Source organism: Balaenoptera acutorostrata, chromosome 20, assembly GCF_949987535.1.
Source record: "Balaenoptera acutorostrata chromosome 20, mBalAcu1.1, whole genome shotgun sequence".
Classification (NCBI taxonomy): Eukaryota; Metazoa; Chordata; class Mammalia; order Artiodactyla; family Balaenopteridae; genus Balaenoptera; species Balaenoptera acutorostrata.
Genome location: NC_080083.1, coordinates 12785211 through 12801547, shown reverse-complemented (window position 1 = coordinate 12801547; position 16337 = coordinate 12785211). Strand labels below are relative to the sequence as shown.

Below are 16337 nucleotides of genomic sequence, written 5' to 3'. Positions count from 1 at the left end.
ACACAATTCTCTGCCACCACGAAAACTGTCTAAGACTCTAGTCATATTGAGGAGTTGAGCGCAATTTTCCGAGTCCAGTGCAGGGAACAGGAGTTGGGGGTTAGCCTGCCCATTCTGCAAAGGGGAAAGCAGAGATAATAAGACTCTGAGGGTCCAGCTTGTCACGGCTAGAGCTGGTGGGCGCCAGTCCTGGCTTCTAATTCCCTTTTCTTCCCATCGTATCTCCTTCTTATGATGGTTTCTCTGGAAGCTTTTTAATTTCATTTTGTTTTATTTCCTGTCGTTTATGGTCTAGTTGGTTATGCAGGGTTTGGAAATGTGAAAAGTTGGAACTCCAAAACCCTCTCCTAAGTTCTTAAGTACTATGCTGCAAGTACTTAAGAACGCTGGGGGTGGGGAAGAAAGGCACTGCTTTCAACAGGTAGGATTAGTCAGGAAACCGTACTCAGAATCTTCAGCAGCTCCAGAATGCAAGACCCTGCACACAGCCCGGGGCCCCGGGGCCACCAAAAGGCAGCCAGAGAAGAAAATTAAGCAGCAGGAATGACAGAAATGGAGCCCATTCAGCCCCTTCATCCTTATTTCTTTCTAAAAAATTGAGGTATTATTTACATACCATGAAATTCACCCTTTTAAAGCGTACAATTCAGTGGTTCTTAGTATGTTCACAAAGCTGTGCCAGCACCACTGCATAGTTCCAGAACATTTTTATCACCTCCAAAAGAAACCCCGTACCCATGAGCAGACCCTCCCTACCCCTTCTCCTTCTGCCCCCGCCCCCTGGCAACCACTCATCTGCTTTCTGTCTCTGGATTTGCCTATTCTGGACATTTCGTATAAATGGAATCATGTAATAGGTGGCCTTTTGTTTCTGGCTTTTGTCATTTAGCATGTTTTTGAGGTTCATCCATGTTGTAGCATGTATCAGTATTTCATTCCTTTTTATGGCTGAATAATATTCCATTGTGTGGAGGAACCGTGTTTTGATTATCCGTCCATCGGTTGGTGGATGCTTGGGTTATTTACACCTATTGGCTATTGTGATAATGTGTCTCGTTCCTTTTGGTTTGGTTTTCCTGGGAAGCTCTTCATAGCAGCCAGCTGTTTGCATTTCTCTAGCTTGGCTACTTGGAAAGCAAGAGAAAGCAGGGCCGAACATAGGGTGGCTGGGGAGCTGGTGTAGTGGGAGATGCAGACAAGGGGAGTGTGTAGGTTTGGGAGAAACTCTGTACCAGAGAGAGGGCTTAAACCTGGCCCCAGAGCCATCTGCTGTTACAGGGGATTTTTCCTGTTGTTGATTATTAACCGATGGTTACGATCCTGACGGTAGATCCCCGGGGCTAGAACTGGTGCTTATTTGAGATGCCAGAAATGTTTTCAAAGACACATAAACAGCCCTGGACCCTTGCTTCTCTCTTTCCACTTGGAAACCTGATCACCATTTTATGAGTTATGATAATAATGGTCTACATTTGTATAAGACTTTATATTTTATTTCACAGCCATTATGTTTAATTCCTCAGAACATTATCACCCCCATCTTTGCAGAGGAAGGAACTGGGACACAGAGAGGTGAGGTAACTTAACCAAGGTCACACAGTGGGGTAGCAAGTGGAGACAAACATGAACCCAGGAATCTCTTGATTCTTAATGTAGGTCCTTTTCATAGAAATGTGGGAGAGATGATAGCTGCAATGACTTCACATGGTCTGGGGCAGAGACACCGGAGGCTGGAGGTGAGGACCCTGGAGGCCTGGGTGCTGTAAGTGGGGTCTTTGCCTGGAGGTCTGCCTAGTTCCCTGTGAACAGCCCCATCTGGGTGAATCATCCCCCTGCTTTCTCAGCTTCCTCTCCCGCCTCTTTGATCATTTCCTCCTGAGATTTACATTTGGCTAAAGCCAGATACGACCTCTCCCGGCCTCCCTGAGCCCTCCCAGCTGGGAAAAGAATCCCAGAGTAGAGAACCTCAGTGCCAGGCAGCTCTGGGGCAGAGGGGTGCTGAGCGGGCTACGCCTCCAGGACCCCAGCGGCGGGAGGCTCTTCTGACCTGCTCATTCGCACCTGCTCTTACCACCCTTCTCTTTTAGCTGAGTGTGTATCTCCCTGCTTCCCTCCTCTGCCTCTATCACCAGCCCCTCTTCTTGTGGGTTCCTGGGTAGGCCTGGGACCCTGCGGCCTTAGAACTGCCTGTGAGCTGGCTTGGCTCGAGAGGCAGTTTTCAACCTTAGTGCCATGACCCGTGTCAAGATCACTGTGGGTTACAAGAAAGTCATTACAAGTAAGAGGGAGGATACCATTTCTGCTAATAATTTACCTTTTGCTTATAATAAATTAGAGCAGATTCAAGGTTATCTCTTGAGATAATCATGTCACTTTCACCACTCAGTATGTGTGATGTGTTTGGCTGAGAAAGGGCTGGAACTGCATTGAGTACCATGTTCTTACTCTGTCTTATCTTAGCACCAGCTGGTGGCTAGGCCGGGCCGGGCTGTCCTTGGGAGGGTGGCTCACACGCAAATGCCATTGGTTGTGAGGTCTGGGGCAGGCAGGGCGAGGTGGAGCCCAGCCGACCATAGCAGGGGTGGTGAGGCTGAAGCAGGGATTTCATCCTTTTGGGTTTTGGTCTTCCAGTTACAAAGCCAAGGCTAGAACATGGGACTTGGGCAGTGTATTTGTTTCCTAGGGCTGCTCTAACCAAGTACTACACACCAGGCAGCTTAAAACAACAGACATTTATTGTCTCAGTTCTGGAGGTGAGAAGTCCAAAATCAAGGTGTCAGTATGGCCATGCTCCTCTTGAAGGCTCCAGGGAAGAATCTTCCTTGCCTCTTGTAGCTTCTGATGGTGGCCTGCAATCCTTGGCCTTCCTTGGTGCTCCAGGTGCATCATTCCAACCTCTGCCCCTGTTGTCACATGGCATTCTCCCTGTGTGTCTGTGTCTTCAGGTGGCCACCTTCTCCTCTTATAAGGACACTAGTCATATTGAATTAAGGGGTCACCTTAATGACCATATCTTAACTTGAGTACATCTACAAAGACCCTATTTCCAAACGAGGTCACATTCACAGGTAGGTGAAGACTTCAAAATATCTTGGGACGTCCCTGGCGGTCCAGTTGTTAAGACTGTGCTTCCAACGCAGGGGGCGCGAGTTCGATCCCCGGTCAGGGAGCTAAGATTCCAAATGCCGCACAGCGCGGCCAAAAAAAAAAAAAGACTTCGAAATATCTTTAAGGCAGTTCATGATTCAATCCATAACAGGCAGTCAGCTCTTAAATAAGTACCTTTGGCTCCTAGGAGGGAGGGCTGAAGTCGAGAGTAGGGTTTAGTGCCGTGTGGCCCATCCCCTCCCGTAAAGCCATTCCAGGCCATCTAGGTACCAAGGCAGGGTAGTTTCTAATTTGCAGCCATCGGTGTGCATGTGCTCTGGGTTCTGATCTTTTTGAGGGCAGTGGTCATGCCTTCTGCCCAGCCTGGTGTCCCCTCTGGAGTCTTGGACAGGGCCCTGGAGCTAGCAGGAGGCCGAGAGCCACTGGTGCTCCTTCCTGCTCCAGCACCTTCCAGGCTCCAAGCATCATTTGGGAAATCATTCTGGCAGATGCCCCATGCTCCCACGTGATAGTCCTCACCGCTTCCTGGAGACTGGTCCAGGGAGAACAGACTGGCTCAGGGGAGAGAGGCTTAGTCCATGAAGGGCTGGGTACGAGGGCCCTTTGCCTGGGACTCAGGGACCTTGATAATAATCTCAGCTGCTCTGGTCCTGCGGGCGTGGACATCTTCCACCTTATGGAGAGAACCGGCCAGTGTGACTATGTATATGAGGGTCCCCCGACCACTGATATGAAAAACCTGCTGGCATTGCCCTCCTCTAGGGTTTGTGTTCCCAGAGAGCCAGGGTGGCTACTGGTCAAGTTTGCTCACAAGCCATCTCCAGGGGAGTAAGCCAGAGGTCCTCAGCTAACCCCACACAGTCCTGTAGATGCTGGGTGGGGGCTTGCCTCCCCTCCCTTCCCTGCATGGTTTTCCCTTCCAGGCTCCCAGACCCACCGAGGAACTGCCCTGTCCGTCCTCACCTCAGGGGACCTGAGGGTAATGCTTCCCTTCCCTGAGCATCTTTCCTCCGTTCCTTTTCTGTCATCATGAGTCTCGGGCTGCAGGCCCATTGAGGAGGAGCAGTGCCTGCTTGGAAAGGGTGGAGTGGCTAGCGGAAGCAAGCTCGTTTCCCACCCAGCTCTGTGGGATCCACAGGCAGGCGAGGGCCAAAGCAGCCAGACGTTACCCACAGTGGTAACATCCAAGGCCATAAATGCAAGGGGAGGCTGGTGGCCCTGACTGAGAAGTAGAAGGAGCTGCGTCCGTTCCTTGGTGTGTGACCGTGTGTGCGCGCACGTCTTGAGTGTTGAGTCTTGGCTCTTTGGTTCTTGTGTTAGTTACAGACTGGATCAGGAGGGAGGGGACCCCACTCTCCAGTCATCGGAGTGAGTCCAAGGTCCAGGAATAAAGGAGGAGGAAGGCAGATGGAGGTGCAGAAAGGGGGATTGGCAGGGTTGAGGTTAATGGGGTCACATGGGTCCTCCACCAAGCCAGATGTTCACACAGCCTCCTTACCTGGCTTCCTGGAGGACAGGTGACAGGGACAGGCAGGGGCTGTGCCAGGGTAGCTGGGCCTGCCTGGGCTGACGGGAGCCAGGCTGGGGTGGTGTCTGAGCCCCAGGGCCAGGGTTTCCTCTGGAAAGAGGGAGGGCGGGGGTCTGTAGGGAACATGGCTTCTCTCATGAAGGGGGCTTGGGGTTGGAGCTGTCACCCCCACTGGCAGGACATGGGCTGGAACAAAGTACAGAAGCATTCTCTCCAGGTGGCAGTGGGGGTCCTTTGGTCATTTAAGTGGGACCAGGTTGGGATCTGACTCTTGGCTGCTTCAGGGTGGGGCTCTGGAGAAGCAAACAGTTGCAAAATTGGGGGCTTTGTGGCTCAGCCTGGTCTTCTTAGGCTCTTAATTCTGTTATCCTTGCCTCTCCCTCCTGTCCCAGGATATAGCCAGGGCACGTCCTGGACACCAGAGTCCCTCGTCCGGAGACTCCCCCAGGTTCTGCCCAGCTGGCCCTGTGCGCAACCATTGCTCTGAAGGCTTTTTCGTGGCACACGTTCTCCCTACTGATTGGACTGTAAACCAGCACTCCCTGGTCACCAGCAAGGGCCAGATGGAAAGTGGGGAGTGTGTGAGAGCAGCGGACTTGTCGCAATTGTGTTGTCATGGTGACACAACTCTGTTTAGCTGCCTCTCCATGGTCCTAGCCCACATGGACAAAAATAAGTTTTACCTGCAGCATACACAGCAGGCAGCCCTGTCTTCCCAAAGTCTGACCAGGACGTGACGTGTGTGTGTGTGTGTGTGTGTGTGTGTGTGTGTGTGTGTGTGTGTGTGTGTGTGTGTGTGTGTGTTAGGGACAAAGGGGCCCCTCCAGGGAGGATGAATTGAAAACGTTTACCCCTCTCCCCTTCTTTTCCTTCCCAGTCCTGGCTCTCTTTAGACCTGTGGTTCTCAGACCTCAGCATCACAGTCACCTGGAGAGACTGTGAAAACACAGATTCCTGGGCCCCATCACCCGGGAGTCTGGTGTGCACCTGAGAACGTGCATTTCTAACAGGTTTCTGGGTGATGCTGGTGCGGTGGTACAGGAACCACCCTGGGAGAAGCCCTGCCTAAGATTTTAGCACATCCTGGCAAAGAAATGCACCGGCTCTATTTTCTGCATGTGTTAGACTGTGTCCTTAAGCCCAGCTGCTGTTAGAGGAGAGAGGGGAGGGGCAGACAGGCCCCCACTCACCTCTTCTGTGTTCTGTGGCCTAACAGGAAGCAGGAGCTGGCCAACAGCTCGGATGTGACCCTCCCAGACCGGCCGCTGTCCCCTCCTCTCACTGCGCCTCCCACCATGAAGGTAAGAGGCTTCCGGCTGGTAAGTGGGGAGGGGAAGTGGGCGGTGAAAGTCCTGTTGCTTTGGCCCCTGGCCCGGCTGCTTCTGTCCCCATGGGGGCCTTGGAGTGTCTCCACACCTCTGAAGGCAGCGTCCACTTGAGATTACCAGTGTAGGAGGAAAGTGTGATTGTGAGATTCAGGGGTGTCAAGGGGCGGTGAGGAAATAGACTGGGGCTGAATGGGGTGGGCGGGATGCTTGGTGATTAGCGAGAGGCCTTGTGGAGCTGTAGGTTCCGGCACAAGGGGCCCAGGCGGGAGTAAGTGGGGACACTCAGAATGCAGCTGGGAGCCTTACGGGGGCTACTGCCCAGAAGGGCTGCCTGGGGCTGGGACCCTCCTGGGACTTGAATGGCACTTGTGTGCTGCTCTACCTGCCTCTGACTGGCCTCCTGGGCTGGCCCTGTCACACTAATCTCTGTGGGGGAGTTGCATTGGAGGTTCTGGGAGACAGTAATTCTTTTCCTATTAGCACTTCATTCACAAATCTCTTTCCTGGGAGGCTACATCCCAGGACCCTGAGGGGGCTGCATCCTCTCTACACTGAGCTCTCACCCTTTACTGTTCAGTCTTCCTGGCAGGGTGGCCACATGGGCCTGAGCTGGCCCTCAGGGAGGACTTTGGTTCAGCCAGTACTCCTGCCTAGGCAGCAATGCACCTCCCTCCTTCCCTCACTTTGCCAGGTGAGGACTAGCCCTGAAGACGTCACCTGAGTCATCTGAGGGGACATCTAGGCCAACCCCCATCTCTGTCCTGGGGTTCTGCTACAAGGTGACTCACAGGGAAATAATTAGGTATCTCTTTCCTGGGAGTCCCTGTTGTACCCCCTCTTCCCTGACCTAATCTGTTGCAAAGTGATACCGTCAAAGGAGGTAGATAAAAGCTATCTTCCCATTATCATCCCACATTGAATGCCCATCACACACAGAACTGCGGGGGAATATCACAGAATGGCAGTCAGAGCCTGTCCTGGTTGAATTAGGAATGCAGGAGTGGGTAGGGTGCAGGGCTGACCTAGGAGACAGCTCTGCTCTCCTCCTGGTGGGGTACCCAGGGGCATTGAACGCCAGACCACCTTCATCAGCCTAGTCACAGTGCTGGCATCCGAGCCAGGTGCTGGGGTGGCTTGTTTGCACAGGGAATTACTGACGCATATCGCCATTCTGAGTTTTAGTCCCTTGGTCTGCAGAGTTGGGTGTGGGATGCTTGTCTCTTTGCTCATGGATGGCGGGAGTTTTCAGGGAGGAGTTCTGAAAGTCTCCTAGGAGGAGTCACTGAGTTCTCTTGGCAGGCTTTACTTATGTGCTCATTTAATTTACCCAACACCCAATGTTTATTTAAATGTTGTGTTAGTCAAGGCTATTGGTGGCAAGTGACAGAAACATAACTCACTTTGGCTTAAGCATAAAAGAAAATTTATTGCCTTCGTAATGGCAAGTATAGATTCCAGGCACGGCTGCATCCACGAAATCCGTCTCTTACCATTTCTCTTCTGTGTTTCATCCTCTGTCAAGCTCTGGCTCTGTGGTGGCAGATGGTGACAGTAGCTCCTACTTGCTAAGTAACTCCAGTGGAAAGAAGAGTATCATTTTTTCCCCAGTAGTTCTAACAAAAGTCCCAGGGAGGAAGCTCATTGGCTGGGCTTAGGTCACATGTCTGTCTCAGAGATGGAAGGCTCTGATTGGCCAGATCTGGGTCTCTTGCCCACCGTCTAAACCAGTTGTCCCCAACTTTTTTGGCACCAGGGACCGGTTTTGTAGAAGACCCATTTTTCCACAGACCGGCAGTGGTTGGGGGGGTGGAATGGTTTTGGGATGAGTCAAGTGCATTTCATTTATTGTGCACTTTATTTCTATTATTATTACATTGTAATATATAATGAAATAATTATACAACTCACCATAATGCTGACAGGAGGTGGAGCTCAAGTGGTAATGCGAGCGATGGAAAGCAGCTGTAAATACAGATGAAGCTTTGCCCGCCACTCACCTCCTGTTGTGCGGCCCGATTCCGAACAGGCCGCGGACCGGTACCGGTCCACAGCCCGGGGGTCGGGGACCCCTGGTCTAAACTGTAAGAACGTATAATGGGGGAGGGGTGGCAGTTTAAAGGAAAATTGAAGGTGCTACATTGAGAGGAAGAGGAAACGGATGCAGGGCAGGCAAGACCAACAGCTTTCTACTACACGTGCTGACCATGTGCCAGGTCTAGTGCTGAGCACTAGGGACCTAGTAGCAACAAAGCAGTATGATCCCTGTTCTCTTGGAGTTTGTCTTCCAGCTATGGAGACAAAAGTTGAAAAAATAATTTCAAGAATGAGGGATGGACAGTTAGGTGTGATGAATGTTCCAAAGGAGAAGCACAGCATAGCTAGGACAATATAAGGTCTGTGGAGGGGAGATCTAATCGAGTCTTGGAGAGGGTCAGGGAGGGCTTTGAGGAAGTGATGCTTAGGCTGAACCCTGAGAGTGGAGTAGGACTTAGTGAAGCAGAAGTGCAGTCAAGGTGGAGGAAAGTGTTCTAGATGCTTGTCATTCAGAGCGAGGCCAAGAGAACAGCTGCACCTGCCTCATTTGGGAACTCCTTAGAAATGCAGTCTCTCAGGCCTCACTGCAGACCACTGAATCAGGACCTGCATTTTACCAACATTCCCTAGTGATTCACATGCACATTACAGCTCCAGAAGCACTGCTGTAGGCTCCATCCTCCCTGAGGCAGGAGAGAAGGTTATTCTCGAGGAACAAGAATGGCTAGAGCACTCACAGTTAGGGACAAAGAGGCAGACCCTTGGAAGTTTTGCTCAAGATTTTGGGCTTTATCCTAACTAGGGGCATCGAAGAAGTCATTGAAGATTTTAGTCAGAGGAGTAAGGTGACAGGACTTTTGCAAAGTCACCCCGGCTCGTGTGGAGGATTTGTGGGACGGAACGGAGTGGAAGTGGGGTGAGTTGGAAGGCCACTGCAGGAGTCCAGTGGGAGAGGACTGACTCTGAGGGGCCTGTGACCACCTGGAAGTGGTCAGATCTCAGAGATCTCCCAGGAGGTGGCTTGGTGAGATATGAGGATTTGGGGAGAGGTAGGAAGCAAGAATGGTCCCAGGTTTGGATCAGCCGGATAAACGATACAGCCATTCTCTGAGAGGGGGTGACCCAGGAGGGAGGATGAGGATTTAAGTTCTAAGTGCTGACTTGGACATGCTTGAGACACCGATGGGGGTGTCACTGGGGGCCAGGCTCAGAAGAAGGGTGTGACTGGAGATAAAAGTCTGGAGTCATTTTTGTAGAGATGGGAATTGAAGCTGGGGGTGGAGGGGTGGGTGGGTTGGTGAACTCTCCAGGGAGAGGATGGAGTGAGAAGATGGGAGATTCCTGGGGTGGCCTCCCCAGGGAAAGGCTGGTGTGGATGAGGCTGGGGACAGGGTGAGAGGGATGGGCAGGTGTGTCAACTACGGTGGAGAGTCCAGGTACCATGTGGAGCTCACGGTGGCCTCTGGGGTCAGTGTCCCGGTGGCTACTTACAACTACGACGCTCATTTACGTCTCCCCAGCCTGCTCAGCACCGAGGGAGCAGCCGTGTCGGGACTGCATTTACCAAGTCATGTTGTTAGCCCAACGCGCCCCTGCATCGAGTTCAGGGCGGCGACTGCGTCCTGTTCTGTGGGTTCCTAGTTCTGGTAGATGTTTATGGTGTGTTGACTATTCTGGAATCCAGGTTGGAGGAGCAGGCACTTCCCTTCGACTCCTCTGGTTTTGTCTGAATCTCCTATTCCAGCAGACCCTCTTTCTCCAGGTAATACTTTTCTAAATTAAGCCAGAATACAGAGACTTCCCTGGTCGTCCAGTGGTTAATCTCCGTGCTTCCACTGCAGGGGCCACGGGTTCGATCCCTGGTCGGGGAAGTTCTCATGCTGCACGGTGCGGCCAAAAAAAAAAAGAAAAGAAAAGCCTGAATACATGTGTTCTTCAAGATGTGGGCTGAAGCCCCCTCCTTCCCTATCAGTTTCACCTATGGAGTCACCTGTGCAGGTCTGGGCTCCCGCCTGCGATGTCCTCTCCAGGGTGGGATTAGGCCTCTGCTTTGCTGATACCTCCCAACTTCCCCAGGTTATTACTGCATGTCGAGGTCTGAGACACTGAGGGTGGAGGCTGGAATCTCTCCAGGGTCACTGGCCCTGGAGTTCCATCAGCCCCCCACCCCTCCCAGCATCTGGGCAGTGGAGGAGGGTCTCATTTGGTTCCCTTGGCAGTGCAGGCTTGGGTTAGGGGTGGCAGTGAAACCCCTTTGGTATTGATTAGCTTGGGAGTCACAAAATGTCAGGGATGGGTGATCCATTTCCTTTTTAGGGAAGCTGGAGGCCAGGAGGTGGGAAATGACTTGGCCAAGGTCCCATTGAAGATAGCTGTGTTCCTCCTGTAGTCATAGAGTAAGTTCAGTTCTAAGACCCAAACCATTTTTGATAAGATGCTCTCATCCCACCCCACACACCAGGGACAACCTCCTCTAGTTGCTTCCCCCATTGGGAAGGGACTGCTGGAGCAGAAGCTGGCCTCCAGCCCGACAAGCGCCCCTCCCTCCCCAGGCCCCTGCCCCCCACTGGCCTGCCTGCTGCAACTGGTCCTTTACGCCCCCTTCTCCACCTCGTTGTGTTTGTGGTTTTCAAGGGAATTTTTTTTTTCTCGCTAATATGAAACTGAGAAAAAGCCACCAAAGAGATGCTGAGCAGATGGGCAGAATGAGAGCCCAGTTCCCAGCCGGAATTCAAACTGTGGATGGCGCAGGGTGGGCTGGGAGAGGGGCTTGGGGCTGTCTCCCTGGGAATGCTGTGGATTGTTTCCAAGCCCACATCTTTTATGATCTGGTTTTCATGCCCAAATGGATCACCAGGCACCAAGGAGAGCAGGTGTGTGCCCAGCATTGCGCTAGGCCCCGTGTGGTCAAACTAAGGCCGCCGTCCTCATCCCTCAAAGAACCTGCTGTCTTCGGGGGGCCTTAACCGAGCAGAAGAAACCATATGGCTGAGCATGTGACAAGTTGCAGTGTGTCATGTGGCTTCTCAGTGGGGGGGAGGGGAGTGAGGATGGCTTCATGGGGAGGTGGGTGGGGGAGTTGGAAGGGACCCTAATGGCAAGCACGGGGGTTGAGTGACCCCCTGGGACCGACCATACAACAGCCTTTTGGGCTTGAAGGGGTTGGGATTGACCCTCCTGATTCTTTTCCAGCTCACAGTAAGTGCACGGGGCGTTCTATCGAAGGTGGTGATGGGACTTGGTGTGTCCTTGATCTGAATTGTCACACTTGTCTCTGGAGCCCCACCAGGCCTGGGCTGGCCCGGTCAGCTGGGAGGTGACCCTTTCTCAGCCTTCTCCATCCCTCTTTGTGCCAGTCTGAGGGCAGCCTCCTCCACCCCAGACCTTCTCCTTTCCCGAAGAGAACAAGGAGGCCTGGGGTGCCCGCTGTGAGGGGAGCAGAAAGTCTCATGCCTGCTTTGCCTCCCTGGTACTTTGCTCTCCATCACTCACCGATGCCCTCGAAACCCTCAGTGATGGGTCAGGCAGGTGCAAAGTCCCCACATGTTGGGGAAGAAAGTGGAGGTCAGAGGTGCCTCCTCTGCACTCCCTTCATTCCCTTTGGGCAGAGCTGTGCTGGGTCTCCGCCTCCTGCCCTCCCAGGCTCCCTAACTGCCCACCAGCCACTTTCTGTCCTGGGTGGGGAGGCGCTGGGGTTTCCTTTCCAGCTTGTAGCACTGCCCCAGGCCCGATGCCGTCTCTTACTTTGCCTCTGCCCCCTGTCTTCTGTTCTCACTGGGAGAAGAGACCACCCACCCGCCTCTGTCAGGGTTGAGTCAGGGTGTCAGCCCCCGTCAGACCTACCAAGTTTGTATGGACGAGGTGAGGAAGTGTTTGTGGGAAGGATGTTGGGACCCCTCTTGGGCGGAGGCAAGAAGGGCTCAAGGACGCCAGCAAGGGGGTTTGGTTTCCCCTCTTCAAGAAAGCTCTGCAGTGGGGGGTGTGACAGTTGGGACAAGCATTTTTTGCGGCCCATGACCACCGCTGCAGGAGGTTCAGCTGGCTTTCTTGTTGGCCCTCCTAGGAGAGCTGTCTCTGGTCCCCACACAGACCCTATTTATGTCGCTGGTCCAGATGCTGTCTCCTCAGGAACCACTTCCCGGGAGGCCTCTGATTTCATACAGGCCAGTGGACAGGGGAGCCCAAGGGCAGCGCAGATGCGAGGGGGGCTTAACCTGGCTCTGCATCTGTCGGGGGGCACCTTGGAGGCTTAGAGAGCCGGCTTAGACAGACATCTGTCTGTGTGTGCACCACCTGCATGAACCCACCCCTCATGTGTGCACATGTGTATATTGTACCTGATTTTGTTCATTGTTTTAAGGCCAACGAGCCTGCACTTCTTGCAAATTACTTTAGGTGTAACCGGATTTTTAAAAATTTACATACATTGAAATGCATAAATCTTAACTGTGTACTTTTATTAATGGATACACCCATGGGACCCATACTCTGATTCAGATAGAGGACCTTTCTCTTCCCCCAGAATGTTCCACTATGTCCCTTCCTAGTCAATCCCAACCCCCGCCCCTCGGGAAGCAACCAGTATTCTGATTTTTTTTTTTCCACTGTAAATTAGTTTTGCCTGTTCTAGAACTGAATTTAAAAGGAGTCATGGGGACTTCCCTGGTGGTCCAGTGGTTAAGACTCTGCTTCCAGTGAGGGAGGCCTGAGTTCGATCCCTGGTCAGGGAACTAGATTAAAAAAAAAAAAAAAAAAGGAATCACATAGTCTGTACTTGTTTGTGTCCAGCTCAGCATAATATCTGTGAGATTCACCCATGATGTAGAGTGTTATCAGTAGTTTGTTCCTTTTTATCCCCACTGTATGAATACAGCACAGTTTGTTTATTTTCCTGTTGAGCGACATTTGGGTTGTTTCCAGTTTTGAGCTATAATGAATAACCAAATGCTCTGAATATTCTGGTATAAGTTTTGTTTTGTTTTGGACATGTGTTTTCATTTCTCTTAGGTAAATACCTAGAGGGAAATGGCTGGGTCAAAGGGGAGGTGAATGTTTAACTTTATATGAAACCGCCAAACTTTTAGCCAGGTGGTTGTACCATTTTATGTCTCTACCAGCAGTGTTATGAGAGCTCTAACTGCTTCACATCCTTGTCAACATTTGCCATTGTCAGTCTATTTAATTTTAGCCACTTGAGTGGGTGTGTAAGGAGGGATATTTCATTGTGGCTTTAATTTGCATTTGTCTGATGACTAATGACGTTGAACACTTTCTCATATGCTTGTGGACCATTCTTACAGTTCCTTTGCCCCTCCTCCCCCTTTAAAATTGGGTTGTTTGTCTTCCTGTAGGCATTCTTTACATATTCTAGATACAAGCTCATTCCTTGTCTTAACAGTGTCTTTGATGAACAGAAGTTTTAATTTTGATGATGTCCAATTTATGGATATTTTTTTCATTTTGTGTCTGTAGCTTTCTTTGCTTATTCCATATCACAAAGATTTTCTTCCATGTTTTCTTCTAGAAGTTGTCTAGTTTGAGCTATAGATCTAAGATCCATCTCAATTTAATTTAATTGTGTGGCATGATATAGGCATTGTTGGGCAGCAAGCCTTATACTTGCCCAGCCTCGAGACAGAAGAAAGAGCCCAGAGTCAGTGACAGAGACATCGATGGTTTAATGGACAGGGGATCTTACATGTCTGAAGCAAGGTCCTGGAATGACACCCCACTGTGTGAGGCAGACCAGGGCAGGACAAGGCAGCAGTCTTCACTACTGGAGGGGAGTGGGAGGATACCCGTGTAGGGGGAATTGACTTGACATCAAGTTGGCTCATTGGTTACCAGGGAAACCAGTAGAGGAGCACGTCCTTCACCGCCCCTTTGATACGCTGTCATGGTGGAGGTGTTCTGATCTAAAGAATAGAACTAGCTGGGTCGGGGGGGCAAGTATGTAGGCATGTACTGATTAGGCTCTATGACTAAGAGGGAAAGTCTGTCAGGTGAGTAGGGTGTAGGTGAGGCAGGGACTGGTTGAGCAGGGGGGATGTATAGTGAGCAAGAGAGTAGCCATCTTGAGTGGCCTGATGGTACCAGTGTCTAGGTCCATTTATTCCCATATGGATATCCAGTCATTGAAAAGACTTAGGGTTGCTTTGGTACCTTAGTCAAAAATCCGCTGGCTATATACATGCACCCATGCATGTGTATGGTTGTCTCTGTAAGCCGTGATGTTTCTCTAGATCAGGGCTGGCAAATGTGTGACGCTTGTGCCATCCCACCAGGCTTCTGCCCCTATGGCAGATGTTCGTCATGATCATGGCATCCTTGCCCATGAGTTTAGATGTGGATTCAGAATCCTCTCCAACAAAGCCTGCAGGTAGCTACCACCAGTCATTTGGACCTGACACTTGAGATGAATTGCTTCTGGCATCTCTGATTGAACTTGGCGGAAGAGGTTAAGTTGTTTGCTCGATGTCCCACAGCTGGTGAGGGCAGGGCCAGGATTTGGACTCAGGTCTGTCTGTGTGGCTCGGAAGCCTGTGCTGTCTTAACCACACTCCAGACTGCTTTCCGTGAGTCATGTGAGCATGTTACTTAATCTCCCTGACCTCCGGTTTCTTCCCCTGTAGAATGAGGACAATGGCCACCTGGAGGAGCGGGTGTGAGGAGTAATGAGGTAAACCATGACGCAGCTAGTGGAGTGCTTAACACATAGTGGGGGCTCAGTAAGTGGTTGTGATAGTAATGATGATAGTTATGATGGTGATGATGGTGATGGTGATGGTGATGATGATGGTGGTGGTGTTGATGGTGATGATGACGATGATGATGATGTAGTTCTTGCCCTTGAGAAACACACAGAGGGCTTCTCTCTAGGGAACTGGGAGCCACCAGCACATGAGAGTCCTTTGCCTGTTCCCATGGAGCCTTCTGAACTGGAGGCCCCGGGGGGCGTCCTGCCTCCTAGAAATTGCTAATGGAGCCCAAACCTCAGGCTTTGGCCTAGGCATCCAGTTCACTAGAGCCTTATTCCTTCTCTCCTTTGTTTCAGGGGAACAGGCCAGCTGGGCTTCCAGAATGGTCTCTCTGGGAACCCTACCTCTCTCCTTTGATTCTCCAGCCCATCTCCCTTTCCTTCTGACAGGCCACATGGTCTCCCCCATCATGGAGGTTAATCCAGTTCCTTTGACCTGGACCCAGATCCCTGTGAGGCTCTTTCTCAAAAAGGTGACACATATGGAGTAGTAGTTAAGAACACAGTTTCTGGAGCCAGCTTGCCTGATGTAAGGCTTTGCCACTTCCTAGCTGTGTACCGTCTCTGGGCCTCAATTTCCTCATTTGTAGAGTAGGGATATGAGAGTACCTGCCACGTGTGGTTGTTATGGGGATTAATTGAGATGATGTACATTTATCACTTAGAGGCATGTGGTGTGTGCTGCAGAAATGTTAGTACTTATTATTCCTCCAGAGAACAGCAATGCTCAGAGGGGAAGTCTAGAAGGAAGTACACTGATTTTTCTATTGCTAGTATAGTTCCTCCTCAGGCCTCCCTGATGCCCTGCCTGGTACCCAGGACTGAGGTGCCTCTCCATAACCAATGAACAAAAATTGAAATTGCATTTTGTGTGATTGGCCCCACCTGAGACCTATGTATCAGACCCAAAACCCTGCCTGATAAGTATGGATGACAGTAAGGGTATTGGAAAAAGGCCAAAACCAAAGATCCTGCCCAACAAACTCAGATGGACCTAGGGGAGGGGTCTTTAGGAAGGAAGCATCCCTCTGGATCATGTTCCCATCACTTGAAGTCAGGCTGCCCTGAGCTAATCAGTGTTCACAGACCAGGTGGTCCCCACGGTGATAGGGAGAACCTGTAAGGCCAGTGTCCTCATGAAGGATTTTAGGATTGGACTGAGTGGAGATCTGGATAATTCAAGGCCATGGAGAGTCCCGGGGTTGGCCTTGGAATGCATTTTATAATCTGTTTGTCCCCATCAGAAGGCTCCTTCCTAATTCCTTTTGCCTGCGGCTAGTATTGAAACGAGGCTATATTTCTAGACAGATACTAACCTTGTGCCCTGATAGAGCACTTGGCATTCAGGGCGTCTCCTTGGGGATGCTTCGCATGCTGCCGTAGCCCTAGTCATGCCACCTGCCTTTGAAGGCCTGGCAGCTGTCCTACCCCATAACTTAGCCTCTAGTTTACAACATCCCTGCTTGTTTTAGGTCCTGCCTTCCTTGATGGACAATCCTGGGTCTGGCACACAGAGCGCCTTAGTAACAACTGTGTGACATTGTGCAGTTCGGTCATATCCTAGGAACCTCAGTTCCTTCAT

General features: G+C 51.2%; 1 protein-coding gene across 1 annotated transcript in view; it reads left to right on the top strand.

Moving 5' to 3' along the window:
* Window positions 1-16337, top strand: part of RAP1GAP2 (RAP1 GTPase activating protein 2) — a 213424-nt gene that overhangs the window by 107552 nt on the left and 89535 nt on the right. The window contains exon 4 of the mRNA XM_007177458.2: window positions 5853-5937. Within this exon, the coding sequence (XP_007177520.2) occupies window positions 5853-5937 (85 nt within the window). The remainder of the gene's footprint in view (window positions 1-5852; window positions 5938-16337) is intronic.